This window comes from Pituophis catenifer, unplaced genomic scaffold, assembly GCF_029215685.1.
Source record: "Pituophis catenifer annectens isolate HBS135680 unplaced genomic scaffold, rPitCat1.0.hap2 SCAF_8, whole genome shotgun sequence".
In the NCBI taxonomy this organism is placed as follows: domain Eukaryota; kingdom Metazoa; phylum Chordata; class Lepidosauria; order Squamata; family Colubridae; genus Pituophis; species Pituophis catenifer.
In genome coordinates, this window is record NW_027256888.1 from 73,564,732 (window position 1) to 73,582,370 (window position 17,639).

General features: G+C 41.4%; 1 protein-coding gene across 1 annotated transcript in view; it reads left to right on the plus strand.

Annotated features, from left to right (window-relative positions):
- Positions 1–466: 466 nt before the first annotated feature.
- The window catches only part of PRKG2 (protein kinase cGMP-dependent 2), an 88,628-nt gene continuing 71,455 nt past the window's right edge, over positions 467–17,639 (plus strand). Inside the window, exon 1 of the mRNA XM_070948122.1 lies at positions 467–984. Coding sequence (XP_070804223.1) covers positions 467–984 — 518 coding nt within the window. The remainder of the gene's footprint in view (positions 985–17,639) is intronic.

Sequence of the window (17,639 nt, forward strand, 5' to 3'; positions counted from 1 at the left end):
AATAAGACCGGGTCTTATATTAATTTTTGCTCCAAAAGACACATTAGGGCTTATTTCCTGGTTAGGTCTTATTTTAGGGAAAATACGGTACTAAATGCACCCATATGGTTGACAACTGGGGGTAAAGCTTATATTACGAGCACCCTGAAAAATCATGCTAGGATTCATTTTCTGGGGGAAACAGGATAGATAGATGATAGATAGATAGATAGATAGATAGATAGATAGATTGATAGATTGATAGATAGATAGATTGTTAGATAATTTAGAAAAAATCTTTCACAGAATCACAGGGACCTTCAAGGTCATTTAGTCCAACCCTCTGCTCAAGGCAGGAGACCTTATATCATCCTGGATCAACGGCTGCCCAGTCTAGGTGCTGATTGTTCCCATGACACCCTCACCCTTTTGTACAACATTGTCACTTGGTTTGATCTTGTTTCCTTTGCCTAGGTCACCAGCCCCAATGGGAAATGGTTCGGTGAAACCCAGGTACCTGCGGAGGTCGGTCAGCCACGTCGGAAGCTGTCCTTTCGGTTGTTCCAGTTGCGGCAAGGTCCTGAAAGACCCGGGGTTGAGCATCAGCACGATCACAGGAGCTGCAGACCTTCTCAGAAACAAGATTTGGGAGCTTGAGAAAGAACTGAAGAGGCAGGAAGAAGAGCTACACGAGAGGAACTATCACATCTTAGAGCTTCAGGAGCAGCTCGCCAAGCAAACGAAGACCATCGGAGACCTTACCGAAGAGCTGAAGTGTAAATGCGTCCAACTGAACAAACTACAAGATGTCGTGGTCACTCAAGGGACAAATCCTTTCCTTTTCCCCAGTCTTACAGAGACACCCAGAGCCAGCCAGGCAGCAGGCAGCAACAGGAGAAGAGGTGCGAAGGAAGGGGTGTCTGCAGAGCCAACGACACGGACATATGACCTAACCGAGCAACCTCGGTTTTCTTTCGAAAAAGCCAGAGTCCGGAAAGCCTCAAGGTGAGAATGTTTCTCGTTCCAGTTACATAGGATTGGGGAATCGGTGTGCTTAGTACATCATGTTGTGCATTGACCAGAATGATTACTCAGGCTGACTCTAGCCAGCTGCTGTCATAATATGAAAAATCAGCCATGCTCTTTCGTTCTTTTGATTTATCTTTAGGCTGCCTTTCAAGGCCAGCTTTTCCATTCTCATCCTAGAGCATCTTAGGATCTGTCTGGCAGGAGTGCATGTGTGTATTTGACACAGAAATGTAGTGCAATGGACATCGATACCTAGTTTGCATGTACCGTGTTTTCCCGAAAATAAGACCCTGTCTTATATTTTTTTGAACCCCGAAATAAGCGCTTGGCCTTATTGCCATGCGCTCAAAAGCCTGATTGGGCTTATTATCAGGGGATGTCTTATTTTGGGGGAAACGGGGTAACAAGCCACGATGCCGTGTGTTTGTGGGGATTTCATCTGCTCATTAGGGCTAAGGATTAGGGACAAAGACTTCTCAACACATGTTGGTTTGAAAAATCCAATATAGGATATCAGCTATGTCTTGTAGTATTAGATGGAATGGTGGTTTATTTTTATTTTTTTATTTCTCAAAATAGTTTCTATATGATGGATATAATTTTAAATCCTGGGCCCACCGTTGAATTGTAGGTTGCATATTTAAAGTTCTAAATTTCTAAAGCAGCAAGGATCTCTCATTTCAACCTCGATCTACAAATATTCTGTTTTACTGATTCTGAAATTCTTTCCACATTTGGTGCTGTGGCATAGTGTGACCATCCATCTGTCCGTCCGTCTGTCCACCCACCCATCCATCCATCCATCCAATTTGGTGAATGCCAAACTCCCTAAACCTCTGGGTGGTTTATTGAATGAATGAATGAACGAATGAATGAAAGATACATACATACATACATACATACATACATACATACAGTAGTGGCCAAAATTGTGGAAACCTTTCGGGAAAAGTATATTTTTGAGGTTTGATGGCTAATAACACCACTTTTTTTTGGAGTTTCAAGATAATCATATTTCACTGCTGGAATGGCCTGGGAATAGCCCAGACCTTAACCCAATTGAAAATCTATGGAGTCGACTAAAGAAACTTGTTAGTCAGAAGCGACCCAGCAATAAAACCCAGTTAATAGAAGCCATCATTCAATCTTGGTTTCACATTATAACAGCTGCAGAACTAAAAGACTTGGTTCACTCCATGGGAAGACGTCGTAAGGCCGTAACTCATGCTAAAAGTTACCCAACTAAGTATTAACTGACACGATGATAATTTTTGTATATCTCATTTTTTCTATGGTGATAATTTTTGTATATCTTGTTTTTTCTATGTGTTTCACTTTTCTTCTTTATACTGTGACTGCTATTCTAATAGCAAATCCTTCATAAAAGTGATTGCATTACATTCTTGATTAAATTATCTTTCCATGGATATATAATTTTATGGTACTACTCCCCCCAAAAATGGTATTAATTAGCCAGTTTTAGAAAAGACACTTTTCCCAAAAGGTTTCCACAATTTTGGCCACTACTGTACATACATACATACATACATACATTCATACATACATACATACGTTCTGTGATGGTGATTCCTTGTCTGCAAGGAATTATTTGTTCTCCGAGGACCTTGCGTCTCCTGTGTGAGCAGAGGGCTGGACTAGATGACCTCAAAGGTCCCTTCCAACCAGGGTGGATTTGATTTAAATCAAGTTGATTTAAATCACAATTTAAATCATGATTTAAATCACTAGTAAAAAGGCTTGATTTAAATCAACTCGATTTAAATCATAATTTTTAAAGAGCAACTGTCATCTCTGCTATTCCTTTGACCCACTGTTGACTCACGATAGTCCCAGTGTTGCAGAATATACAGCCTCATATGCTACATAACTAAGCTCCATTTCATGCTGAATAAATTAAATTATTCATGTATCTTAAATAGAAAACTATCTTACGATAGATTTTTACCCCAAAAGTTTTTTATTAAAATAAATTCGATAAAAATAAAAAAAAAAATCCGATTTAAATCAAAAAAATCTGGTTTTTTTATTTATTTTTTTAAAAATCATTGATTTTTATCCACCCTGCTTCCAACTCTGTTACTGTTACTGTAACTGCATAAGAGGGGATAGATTTAGGATGAAAAGAAAAAAGCAGGGAGAAGAGCTAATTGTTCAGGCTTGTGCACAGAAGCTGTTGCCAGTTCTTAAACATAAAACTCACTACTTATAAATGGCTCTTCCAAATGAAGAAACCGTGGGCTGTTTTTGCTTTAAGGTCCAAGGGAGTCGTTCTAAATGTGTGCCTCATACTTTGTGCTTCCATTCTGCTCCCTGGGAAGTTTTTCTTCTCTTTTTTTTTGTCGATGGAATATATCTGTGTCTTTTGCAACTTAAGACAATTGTGGTGCATGTACACAGTAGGCTTGTTTTTTATATAGCTGATGCCTGCAATAGAGCAGAAGAAAAAAACAAACAAACAAATATTATCCCAGACTTAGAAATGCTGTGCAACCAATGCCGTCCCCAAGTAGAAACTTGATTTCAAACAGCAAAGCTAGGCAGCTTCTACAAAAGGAATTTCTTCTTCTTCTTGCACAAATATAAACGGAGGTTAGAGGAAATGTACACTTATTCAACTCACAAGAACTTGTTTAACAAGTTGCCCTCTCGTGTATTATGGCACAACTTTGGTTATGTTCTTATTGCTCTTCTTTTTCATCATATCTCCTGTTCTTCCAGCACAATGTGTGCAACCTTGGCAATGTTAAGATATGTGGACTTCAACTCCCAGAATTCTCCATGCTGGCTGGGGGAATTTTGCAAGTTGAAAAACATGCACGTTAAAATTGCCAAAGTTGAAAAAACACTGCAAGTCGTAGTCCTTGACTTATGGTCGCAATTGAGTCCAAAATTTCTGTTGCTAAGCGAGACAGTTGTTGAGTGAGTTTGGCCCCGTTTTACGACCTTTCTTGCCACGGTTGTTAAGTGAATCCCTGCAGTTGTTAAGTGAGTCACATGGTTGTTAAGTGAATCTGGCGTCCCCATCGACTTCCCTTGTCAGAAGGTCGCAAAAGGGGATCACGTGGCCCCAGGACATGGCAACCGTCACAAATATGAATCCATTGCCAAGCATCCGAATTTTGATCACGTGACCATGGGAATGCGGCAATGGGCATAAATGGGAAAAACAGTTGTAAGTCACTTTTTTAGTGGACTTATAACTTCGGACAGTCGCTCAACAAATGGTGGTGAGTCGAGGACTACCTGAATTCGAGAAGCTTTGTTCTTTCAAGGTTCCTCATCCAGTCAAATCCTAGGATTGCTTAGGTCACAATTCCTCCAGGGCAGCATAAAAAAAAATCAAGATGGCGGCCGCTCTAGTGTGATCATGCCTCAGTCTTTAATTGTGTTGCCATGGTTGCTATCTCCTTTTAGACATCTCCTTGTAGGCTATCCATCAGAAAACGTCCTGTTGTTGTGGCCCGTCAACGGCCTGTGCAGATTGTAGTTGATTCCGACAACGAGGAGGCTGGTGTGGTGGTGCGCCAGCAGCCTGTGTAGCTGGTGCTCGAGTCGGACAGTGAGGAGGCTGGAGAAGATGTGGTGCCAGAGGCAGGGATTTAGCCAGGGCCTTCAGAACCTCCAGAAGCTCCTTTAAGTGAAGAGGAAGAAGAGGAGGAGCCTCTTCTCGATGCACGGGCACGCAGAGCTGCCAAAAGGCAGGAGTGGCTACTCAGGAGGAGGTCTCCTCGAGAGTAAGGCTTGGGGCTAATTGGCCACTCCCTTAACCTATTTAAGGAGGAACGCCACTTGCAGCAAACTGTAGGGAACAACTTTAGTTCACTCTCCTTCGCGTCTGGATTCTCTGCAAAATTGTTGCTGGGCTTTCTGCCAACTCTAGTAAGACTGTGATTACCTTATCTTAGAATTCTGGTAGGCTGTTAAGACAGTTTATTAACAGCCTTTGGTTGATAAAGACTAAGTTATTTGAGTAAAATAAGCTTTGTATAGAGTTTGTGTGTGCTGTGTTCTTTGGGTCTGTAGCTGGGGCAGAACACCTCTACAGAGAGCCCTCAACTTACAACAGTTCATTTAGTGACTGTTCAAAGTTACAACAGCACTGAAAAATGTGACTTACGACCATTTTTTCATACTTATGACCATTGCAGCATCCTCATGGTCACGTGGTTTACATTCGGATGCTTGACAACTGACTCATATTTATGACGGTTGCAGTGTCCCAGACTCATGTTAATCCCCTTTTGTGACCTTCTGACAAGCAAAGTCAAAAGGGGAAACCAGATTCACTTAACAACAGGGTGACTAATTTAAGAAGTGCAGGGATTCACTTAACACAAATGTGGCGAGAAAAGTTGCAAAATGGGGCACTTAACAGATTTCTCCGTTAGCAACATACATTTGTGGCTCGATTGTGGTTGTAAGTTGAGGACTATCTGTATTGAACTCAAGAGCTGGTTGTAAGTAAAGTCCTAGTCTGCACAACAAAATAAGAAATCACCCATCAAAAGGGCAGGTGGACATGTTGTTGTTGTTGTTGTTTTAAAATCAAATATGTGTTAGACTTTTAGGAACAAACTTCTGGACCGAATAAATATTTTTTTTTTATTTTTTTTTTTTTTTATTTGATTTATATGCCGCCCTTCTCCGGAGACTCAGGGCGGCTTACAATGTGTTAAGCAATAGCCTTCATTCTTTTGTATATTTTTATACAAAGTCAGCTTATTGCCCCCACAAACTGGGTCCTCATTTCACCTACCTTAGAAAGGATGGAAGGCTGAGTCAACCTTGAGCCTTGGAGAGATTCGAACCAGCAGAAATTGCAGGCAGCTGTGTTAATAACAGGGTGCATTAACCACTGTACCATCAAGGCTCTTTAAATATTTTTTAAATATTAAATATTTAATCTGCTCCTGCAAGTTTTAGTTCTGAGAGATGATACTCTGCCAGAATTTGACACTGGAACTGGCAATCATTTTATTAGGCTTTTAAGTCAGGTTGGGGCAACTAGCAGTTCATGGGACATGTTAAGATTCAGGCCTGTTTTATGCAGTTATACCAGCCCTCCCTGGTGACTGAACATTGGAGACATGATTTCCTGCTGTTTTAAGGCAGGAAGTACACAAATGTTGAATCCTAAGCTTTGAAATAGGCTTAACATCATTCAAACAATAAGTTCTCTATAGAGTAGAGTAGAGTAGAGTAGAGTAGAGTAGAGTAGAGTAGAGTAGAATAGAATAGAATAGAATAGAATAGAATAGAATAGAATAGAATAGAATAGAATAACAGAACAGAACAGAACAGAACAGAACAGAACAACAGAGTTAGAAGGGACCTTGGAGGTCTTCTAGTCCAACCCCCTGCTTAGGCAGAAAAACGTATAACATTTCAGACAAATGGTTACCCAATCTCTCCTTAAAAACTTCCAGTGTTGGAGTATTCACAACTTCTGGAGGCAAATTGTTCCACTGATCAATTGTTCTAACTGTCAGGAAATTTCTCCTTAGTTCTAAGTATGTGAACATTTGTCATCCGTAAAGAATATACGTGTCCCAGGATAATGTTGCAGGATCCAATCTGAGTAGGTCCCCGGGACCAAAGGTTTATTTTTCAAAGCTTTCAAACTTGTGCTGGAGCCCATCCTCAGGGAACTTCTCTTTTCCAGAATATGTGTACTGTTCTATGTGAACAGTGTGATAGTTCGGTGGTTAAGACATTGGACTTTTTGGCTAGAAAGCCGGCAGTCCAGGTTCAAGACCTGAGCGCCATGTAATGGGTAAGCTCCCGTCCTCGCCCTGGCTGCTTTCAACCTAGCAGTTCGAAAACATGCAAATGTGAGTAGATAAATAGGTACCATTTCGATGGGAAGGTAACAGCGCTCCATGATGTCATGCTGCCCACATGACCGTGGGCATGTCTTCGGACAGCGCTGGCTCAGTGGCCTTGACACAGAGGCAAGCAGCGCCCCCTATACTCTGCAACGATAAGTGGAGTAAAATCCGGAGGTTCTCCTTTACTGCTCTATATATTGTATTTATATGGTTCCTGGTTGTATGTAGCTTTTAGTTGTTAATGAGGGTGTTGATTGTGTCAGCCCCCTCCCCGTTAAATTTGGCCCTTGTCTACTTTCCCATCTCTGGTTTAAGGCGCATTGTAGTTGGTCAGGAGCAAGTCAGAGCTAGGTGATAATCATTTCCAGTTTTTTAAGCAGCTACGTGGGTAAGAAACTGAAATATTAGTTGCCTTCTGTGACACATAATGATAATTTTTCTGTGTTGTTATGGAAACAGGTGATAACTCTTATGGGTCAGTGTGTGGTGTATTCAGCTCCCAAAGAGAAAGGAACTTTTGAGAGATTATATAAATGAAACCTGTAAGGAATTTTGGGCTCCGTGAGAAGAAAATAGAGACTGCAGAGAAAAGGGAAGCGGGCTTGAGAACAGCCAGCGATCTCCTCGCCTTTCTTCTGGGGTGCCTATCTGCATCAACAGAGGGATAGAATCAAGATCATGTGAAGTGTTAATACCAGTTTATAATGCCTTGGTAAGGCCACACTTGGAATACTGCATCCAGTTTTGGTCGCCACGATGTAAAAAAGATGTGGAGACTCTAGAAAGAGTGCAGAGAAGAGCAACAAAGAGGATTACGGTACTGGAGGCTAAAACATATGAAGAACGGTTGCAGGAACTGGGTATGTCTACTTTAATGAAGAGAAGAACTAGGGGAGACATGATGGCAGTGTTCCAATATCTCAGGGGCTGCCACAAAGAAGAGGGAGTCAAGCTATTCTCCAAAGCACCTGAGGGCAGGACAAGAAGTAACAGGTGGAAACTAATCAAGGAGAGAAGCAACCTAGAACTAAGGAGAAATTCCCTGACAGCGAGAACAATTAATCAGTGGAACAACTTGCCTCCAGAAGTTGTGAATGCTCCAACACTGGAAGTTTTTAAGAAGAGATTATTATTATTATTATTATTATTATTATTATTATTATTATTATTATTGTTGTTGTTGTTGTTGTTGTTGTTGTTGTTGTTGTATGTATTTATTTATTTATTTATTTATTTATTTATTTATTTATTTATTTTTTATACCGCCCTTCTCCCGAAGGACTCAGGGCGGTGAACAGTCAGAATAACATACATATAATGTGAAATAAAAACAATTTAAAATAATTAAACCAATTTGGCTCATCAGTTAAGATCCTCAGCATAGAATTTAGACAATTTGAAAATTTATGCCAGCCCGGCTTGGTGAAACAGAAAGGTCTTCAGTGCACGACGGAAAGTACGGAGATCTGGGATCATTCGTATCCCTGGGGGTATCCTGTTCTAAAGGGTAGATGCCCCCACAGAGAAGGCTGTCCCCCTGGGAACCACCAGCCGACATTGCTTTACTGACGGCACCCTGAGGAGGCCCACTCTGTGGGAGCGTACTGGTTGATGGGAGGTTATCGGTTGCAGAAGGTGGTCTCGTAAGTACCCAGGTCCTAAGCCATGGAGCACTTTAAAGGTAAGAACCACCACCTTGAAGCGCACTCGGAAGACCACCGGGAGCCAGTGCAGCTCGCGTAGGAGAGGTGTTACATGTGAGCGCCATGTCGCTCCCATAATCACCCGCGCGGCCGCATTCTGGACCAGTTGGAGCCTCCGGGTGCACCTCAAGGGGAGATTGGATAACCATTTGTCTGAAGTGGTGTATGGTTTCCTGCCTAGGCAGGGGGTTGGACTAGAAGACCTCCAAGGTCCCTTCCAATTCCTATTCTATTCTATTCTATTCTATTCTATTCTATTCTATTCTATGAGTGCAAAGCCTAAAGATATTTCTAAAAAGGGAGTTACCCTTTCTTTGAACGCAACAGCATTAAATGAGAAAAAACATTGCATGAGATATTTATGCTGGTGTTTGTCCCATCTTCTAATTATGGGCCCTTTGACAGTTCAATTAAAAAAGCAACCAACTCTTTAGCCGTTGGAGAGTCTGTTCAGCATAAAACCATCGTATCTATCTCTGAAAGGAACCTGGCAGTTTCTGGTTTCTGCAACATCAGAGATTTAGGAGGAGAAATCCCTACAAATACTAAGCCCCTAGGGAACCAGTGATTATAACAGATAACAGCTCCATTCGCTCCTAAATGTTGAGTTTGAGACTTCTAGAAGGTCAGGATGGCCCACAACTAGCTGTTGTAACCATGGGGGTCTTTTCTCACAACCTCCCAATCACCTCTTTTTTCCTGTCACATCCCAACGGCATTGTCTTCATCTCATCTTGTCTCATCTTGTCTCATCTCATCTCATCTCATCTCATCTCATCTCATCTCATCTCATCTCATCTCATCCCTAGCCTATGGGAGTAGACGGTTTCAGTTGTTCTTAGCTGTCCTAGTATGATAGTATTTTCTCCTATATGGAATGGAATGGAATGGAATGGAATGGAATAGATGGAATTGGAATTGGAATTGGAATGGAACGGAACGGAACGGAACGGAATGGAATGGAACAAAACAGAAAAAAATATTTGACCAAATGTGATTAGACACACAAGGAGTTTGTTTCCAATGAAGAAACTATCAGTGTACATGCAAAGCAACACAATAATAATAATAATATTAATATTAATAATATTAATATTAATATTATTATTATTATTATTATTATTAATAATAATAATAATAATAATAATAATAATAATAATAATAATAATAGGTTGCTGGCAGCAACCCATATCAACCATTAGCACCAGTCAATGGTATTTGTGATGCATTCTTGAATGATCAGTTGACTTGAGTTTCATGTTTAATGAATAAAGTAAATAATAATAATAATAATAATAATAATAATAATAATAATAATAATAATAATAATAAGTAGTAGTAGTAGTAGTAGTAGTAGTAGTACAGAAGATAAGAATAATAACAATACTACAATCATACAACATGGGTAAATATACAGAGACATTATACAGTACTGTGAGGATTAGGTGTTCAGCAGAGTGATGGCACAAGGGAAAAAATTGTCTCCGTGTCTAGTTGTTTTGGCATGCAATGCCCTGTTAGTGGCGTCCCAAAGGGAGCAGTTGAAACAGTTTATGTCCTGGATGTGAGGGGTCTGCGGATGTCTTCTCAGCCCTTCTTCTGACCCATGCAATATGCAGGTCTTTTATGGAAGGTAGGCTGTTTGCAGTCACTCTTCCTGCAGTCCTAATTATCAGTTGGAGTCTGTACCTTTTCTGTTTGGTTGCTGTACCAAACCAGACAGAAGTACATATGACAGACTCAATAATTCCTCCATAAAACTGTATCAACAGCTCCTGGGAGCAGCCTGAACTTCCTGAGTTGACGCAGGAAGAACATTCCTTGTGCCTTTTTAACGATGGTTCTAATGTTTGGTGTGCATTTCAGATCCTGGGAGATTATAAAACCCAAAAAACTTGAAGCACTTTACTTCTGATGCCGTGCTCTCAACTATAGTAAGAGGTGGTAGAATAGAAGGTCCCCCTCCTAAAATTCACTCTCATCTCTTCAGTTTTAAGCATGTTCATGTATATTTCTGTACAGCTGCTGAAACTATATAAAATGAGTTAAGCTGTGCCAACAATACCTTGGAAGGAAGTCAGATGGCTGCATGAAACACTGACCATAGAATTCCCAAAATTCCATTTTCCAATGGAACTGGGCTTTGTTTTTTCTTTGAAGACCTTTGGCTTCTCATCCAGGTTGAACTTCTTGGATGAGAAGCGAAAGGTCTTCAAAGAAAAAACAGAAAGTCCAGTTGCCTCTTGAAAAAAACACAGTTGGGACAACCATGACTTGGATGACTGAGAATCTCGATAGACACCGACCCAAGAGGCAGGCAGGGATCAGCAACAGGACATCAGATATGTCTGTATATATTTTTGGGGGGTTGGTCCCAGCATAAGTGGATAGCACCTCAGCTCAGCAGTGAAGAAACCCCTTTAGTTATCACTCACAATTGTCCTGTCCAAATGACAACCAAATAACCTTCTGGAATTCTCAGCAGTCATCCAGATTAGGAATGATGGATGCCATTGTGCTCCATACCTGGAATGTGTAATGTGAGGAAAGTTCATTATATCTCTATTTCCTTATGATGAAGCTTTCTGAGTTTGATACGTGTTGATCTTTGTTCCTGAAAAGTGAGGCATGGAGGCTTGGAGAAAGGTCACAGAAGGTCACAGATGAGATCTGAATTGGACTAAAAGCCAGTAAATATCCTGAGGCATTTCTAATATTTTCCATGTAGTTAGCGATACTGATCGACCTCCGCGCTTAGCAATTTGCAACCTCTCTTAGATCTTCATACAACTCCTTTTCACTATAGTCATCTTAAAAATCAACTCTCTTCAACATTAACTCTTGTGCAAAGGTCAGAAGGTCTCTGGATTATTTTCCCCAAACCCGGAAATGAACAAAACTCAGTTTTATGACTTGTTTATTAACATAGTGTTGCAATTCTGACTTTTGCTTGAGTATTAATAACAGAGATGGAAGGGACTTGGAAGTCTTCTAGTCTAACTCCCTGCTTAGGCAGGAAACCCTACACCACTTCAGACAAATGGTTATCCAACATCTTCTTAAAAATTTCCAGTGTTGGAGCATTCACAACTTCTGGAGGCAAGTTGTTCCACTGATTAATTGTTCTAACTGTCAGGAAATTTCTTCTTAGTTCTATGTTGCTTCTCTCCTTGATTAGTTTCCACCCATTGCTGCTTTTTCTGCCTTCAGGTGCTTTGGAGAATAGTTTGACTCAGGGGTGAAATCCAGCAGGTTCTGACAGGTTCTGGAGAACCAGTAGCGGAAATTTTGAGTAGATCAGAGAACTGGCAAATACCACCTCTGGCTGGCCCCAGAGTGGGGTGGGAATGGAGATTTTGCAATATCCTTTCCCCAGGAGTGGGGAGGGAATGGGGATTTTGCAGTATCCTTCCCCTGGAGTGGAGTGGGTATGCAGATTTTGAAGTATCCTTCCCCTGCCATGCCCACCAAGCCATACCCACCAAACCACACCACACCCACCAAGCCACACCCACAGGTGTGTAAAAAAAAATTGGATTTCAACACTGGTTTGACTCCCTCTTCTTTGTGGCAGCCCCTGAGATATTGGGACACTGCTATCATGTCACCCCTAATCCTTCTTTTCATTAAATTAGCCATGCCCAGTTCCTGCAACTATTCTTCATATGTTTTAGCCTCCAGTCCCCTAGAGGTTTAGAATTTAATTTAGAATAACAGAGTTGGAAGGGACCTTGGAGGTCTTCTAGTCCAACCCCCTGCCCAGGCAGGAAACCCTACACCACTTCAGACAAATGGTTATCCAACATCTTAAAAATTTCCAGTGTTGGAGCATTCACAACTTCTGCAGGCATGTTTTTCCACTTCTTAATTGTTTTATCTGTCAGGAAATTTCTCCTTAGTTCTAAGTTGCTTCTCTCCTTGATTGGTTTCCTCCCATTGCTTCTTGTCCTGCCCTCAGGTGCTTTGGAGAATAGTTTGACTCCTTCTATGTGGCAACCCCTGAGATATTGGAACACTGCTATCATGTCTCCCCTAGTCCTCCTTTTCATTAAACTAGACATACCCAGTTCCTGCAACCGTTCTTCATATGTTTTAGCCTCCAGTCCCCTAATCATCTTTGTTGCTCTTCTCTACACTCTTTCTAGAGTCTCCACATCTTTTTTACATCGTGGCGACCAAAACTGAATGCAATATTCCAAGTGTGGCCTTACCAAGGCATTATAAAGTGGTATTAACACTTTGTGTGATCTTGATTCTATCCCTCTGTTTATGCAGCCCAGAACTGTGTTTTTTCTGTCATCCTATTGTCATATTCCCAGGGCAGTTTAAAGAAAGTATAAGACAATGCGAAATAGGAACCCAAACTGAAATGTAGATGTTTTAACGTCAGCATGACAAAAGCAGCCAGCATGACTAATGTTCTAATGACAAGTGTGGGAAAATGAAATGAAGATTTTGTGTGTGTCATCACAGAAATAAACCTTATCTACTTCCACATGGGATGATGAGGCTACGAGAGAAAGGTCTTAATGTAGAAAACTATATGGAGGGACCAATAGAAGATGGAGCGTATGTGTAGCTCAGCTCTGAATTGTGACGTACTTAGGTAGTCTCTGAGCTTGGTTGTTTCCATCCAGACATTTTACTACCCAAGTGGGTAATATCATCAGTGATGTTGTATGGAAGAAGTTTGTTCAGCACACATCTTGGTCCATTACAAAGTCATATGTGGAAATAACTGCTTTGCCTTCCTGTAGCGTATATATTACGGGAAGTCCTTGACTTATGACCACAATGGAGGCCAAACTTTCTGTGGCTAAGCAAGACAGGGTCCCCAAAGAACGCTGGGTCCTCATTTTACCGACCTCGGAAGGATAGAAGGCTGAGTCAACCTTGAGCTGGTCAGGATCGAACCCCTGGCTGTGGGCAGTTAGCTTGCAATACTATACTCTAACCACTGTGCCACAGCAGCTCTTTAGTTTTGCTTGTGTGATTTCCTTATTGCCATTATTTTTCTCTTCGCTCCACAGGCTTGAAAGTTGTTTGATTTTTAATATAAAATCATTACTCATCTGATGATATTTCTCAGGAAGCCACAATGATGCGTGTGTTCTGCTTCATGAGTAAATATTTATAGAAAGAAACTAACTACACCGGGAGGGTTTTTAATGGAGTTCATTTTTCTATATATACATTATCTGCATTAAATAGGTCTGCCGGTAGAAATAAACATCAAAAAGAAAATTGTTGGCTTGAGGTCGGGGAGATAATAAGGAAGTGATAATTTGGAAAAACAAAATAAGCATTCAGTTCATTGGAGTAAGTTTGAAAGTTTTACAAAGGACATAAAAATGAGCAACAACTTCTAAAAAATAAAAGCCAAAAAGAGAGAAAAGAAAAACAAAGAGACAAAAGTGCAGAAAGAATAAAAAGAAATAGAATAAAAAATAAACGCTTCAAATTTCCTTTGCAGCAAACATAAGTACAAAGTTATCTCTTACCTCTGTGATTGCAAAAGAAAACCCATTCTTTCTATTATCTAGTTTTTTTTCCTAATCATTGAAACCACAACTCATAAATGCATTTTTCCCCATTGTATGCAAAAGGGTCTGTATGGGGGTTTCAAGTTAACCATAAATGTAGATACAAGCAGTCCTTAACTTATGACTGCATTTGAGCCCAAAGTTTCTATTGCTAAACAAGACAGTTATTAAGTGAGTTTTGCCCCATTTTATGACCTACCTTGCCACAGTTAACCAAATCACTGTGGTGGTGAAGTTAATAACATAGTTGTTAAGAGAATTTGGCTTCCCCATTGAATGCTTGGCAGCCAGCATATACGGTATACTATTTGCAATGTCCTGTGATTACCATTTGTGAACTTCCCAGCAACAAGCAAAGTTAATGGTGGAAGCTGGATTCACTTAATGACCACATGTTTTGCTTAATAACCATGGCAAAAAGTTTGTAAAATCAAGTGCAACTCACCTTGGTTAGTAATAGAAATTCTGGTCCCCGTTGTGAGAGTATGTTGAAGACTACCTCGATTACCATTGGGGCTGAATAGGAGACGAGAGCTCAGCTGCTATGCTTTGAAGAAGCTCTGAGTTTCATTGTGGGGGAGGATGGAGCTAATTAAAATTGGCCATTTTCCTATTAAAGTTCAGAATAACAGAGTTGGAAGGGACCTCAGAGGTCTTCTAGTCCAACCCCCTGCTCAAGCAGGAAATCCTACACCATTGCAGAAAATGGCTATTCAGTCTCTTCTTGAAAAATCTCCAGTGATGAAATACCCACAACTTTTGGAGGCAACTGTTGTGGCTCCGTTCCCTGAGCCTGGGCTACTGACAGATGCAGACTCTGAGAGTGAGGGAGAGGAGTTGGCAAGGCCTCCCTCTCCAGGACCCTCCTCTCTGGCAATGCCTCCGGAGGACACCGAAGGCCAAACGATAGGCTCAGAGCCAAGCACGTCCCCGCAGCCACAGGTGGACAGCGACAAAGAAGATAAGTGCTGGCTGGACCCTCGGCAGAGGTGCAGGGAGAAGCGTGCGCAGCAGAGGGGAAGGCATGCCAGAGACCACACCCCACAGAGTATAAATGTGGGTGTGGTGGCCGCTTCAGTTTGTGATGAGCAAAAACTGGAAATAATCCATGATCTCTGCATTACTGGACTTTGCCTGCTTTATCGGACTGCATTTGGATTAATCCTTGTATTGTTGAAACTCTGCCTGTTTTATCGGAATGCTTGCAGTCTAATCTTTGTTTTGTGTGAGTAAAGTCTGAATTGGCAGCTAGCCACTGGGTTGCTGCCAGCTTTATCTTCAAAGAGTTTTGTCGTGTGGCTTATTAACTCCCGGCTGTCTGTGGGGGTGCGTGTGTGGTACGGGGACAGAACAGCAATCTGTTCCACTGGTTAATTGTCCTCACTGTTAAGAAGTTTCTTCTTATTTCTAAGTTGGATCTCTCCTTGATTGGGGCACTCGATCCAGTGGATTTCCTCAGATTTCTACAGCACGGAAAATCGGAATCCAATTCGATTTGTTGGAATCTCTAGCCTTCCCTTGAAACCTGACTTTTTTCCCCTTCTTTCTGTCTTATAGTGGTCTGTGTGCATGTGTTTTATGTGTGTCAGGAAAGAAATTTTTATAAACTACATTTAAACCACATAACTAAAGAGTCTATGGAGATTCTCAATCATCCCAGGTCATGGTTGTTAGCTCTCATCCAGGGTTGTTAGTACTCATCCAAGAAGTTTTCAAAGAAAAAAACCCAAGAAATTCCAGTTGCCTTTTAGAAAAGCACCTTTGGGACACATAACTAAGAAAAAACAAGACTGCTTTAAGATTTTTATGCATTTTCAGATAGCTTATTTCTCCATTTGAACTCCTTGAATTGGGTCCCCTAGAGATCACGTTGAGTGAGCTGGCCAAACTCAATTCAAGTCCTCTCTTTTTTTTCTATTCTGTTTCGCTATTCCTTGGTAAAAACTACTTATGGGTTAATGAGTTTTGTTTTTTGACTGAACATGATGACCTATTTACAGCATAGCTTTTAATCGGGAGCACCCAAATGATCAAATTTTCCATCTGGATTCCTGGGCTGACATGGTATTTTCCTAACCTTTTATCACTGCCATTCTTCATCCTCAGCTCTGCTGTAAAAATAATAAAGGAAATAAATCAAATCACGAAATGAAAAGTGATTGTTCACTGTCAGGGCATTCCCTAGAGATGTTAATGCGATGCGTGATTTTCTGAGACCATTTTACAGCATGTTGTTCCACTAATCCATGTGTAAAGGGACTTGGAGGTTTTCATGAATGGGATGTACAGATTTGTTTCACTACACTGCCTTTTCAAGAGGCAGTCGTAACAGTTACCCATAATCGCTAAAGCACAAATACTGCCCCTTTAATTTAGTTCTGGGTTCAGGTTTGCTTATTTGCAAATGAATGATAAAAGAGGTCTAAAATAAAACGTTTCTTTACCTCAGCATCTTTAAGACGTATGGATTTCAATTCCCAGAATTCCCCAACCACCATGCTGGCTGGAGAATTCTGGGAGTTGAAGTCCGTACATCTTAAGGTTGAGAAACACTGGTCTGATATCTCAATTTTAATGGGCTTATGTTACGCGACCATAGATAGACCTATTTGGCAGGAATTTGAGGCAAGCGGTGAAAAGTGTAGCAGAAGTGGTTAAAAGGATTCGCGGCCCTTTGTCTTGAGGCGAATAAATATTTACCGTATTTTTTGAAGTATAAGATGCACCTACCTTTTTTGGTTAGGAAAAGAAGAAAAAGAAATCTCCCTCTGCCTCTGAGCAATTTTGCCTCGTTGCAGCAAACAGTCTGCTTTACTTTCATTTTCGTTTTCAGCATAGCTTGATAAGCACAAGGGGGAAAAAAATCTGCTCCAGCAATTTACCTCTTTGCAGCAAGCAGCAGAGCCTTGCGCAAAACAGCTGAGAGCAAATCAGCTGAGAGTCAGGAGGCCGATCCAATCAACTTGTGCTGATTAGGCTGTGCTGAAGCTGAAAGGAGCTGTTTTTTCTTGCTGTTTGCTTGCAAGGAGGCAACTGCTATGAGGCAGAGGCCAAAGGGTGGGGGGCAGTGGGTGGGCGGGGCTACACTCGGTGTATGAGATGCACCTAAATTTTAACCCCCATTTAGGGGGGAAAAAGGTGCGTCTTATACTCCGAAAAATATGGTAGTTGAGAGATGGATAACATAGATCCATGATGGCGAACCTATGGCACGCGTGCCACAGGTGGCACGCGGAGTCATGTTGCCTGGCACGCCAGCTCAGCTCTGTCAGCTGATTTTTGGCCCTTTGGGGCCCACCAGTTGAGGGCCTGGGGGTGGGGGAAAGGCCCATTTTTCTTTCTCCCTGGCTCCAGATCCTCTCTATGCATCTGGGGAGGGCGAAAACAGCCTTCCCCACCCCCTCGGAGGCCCGAAACGGCCCATTTCTCAACGTCCGTCCTCCGAGGGAGTGGGGAAGGCTGTTTTTGCCCTCCCCAGATGCATAGAAAGGATCTGGAGCCAGGTGAGAAAGAAAAATGGGCCTACTGGGCTATCG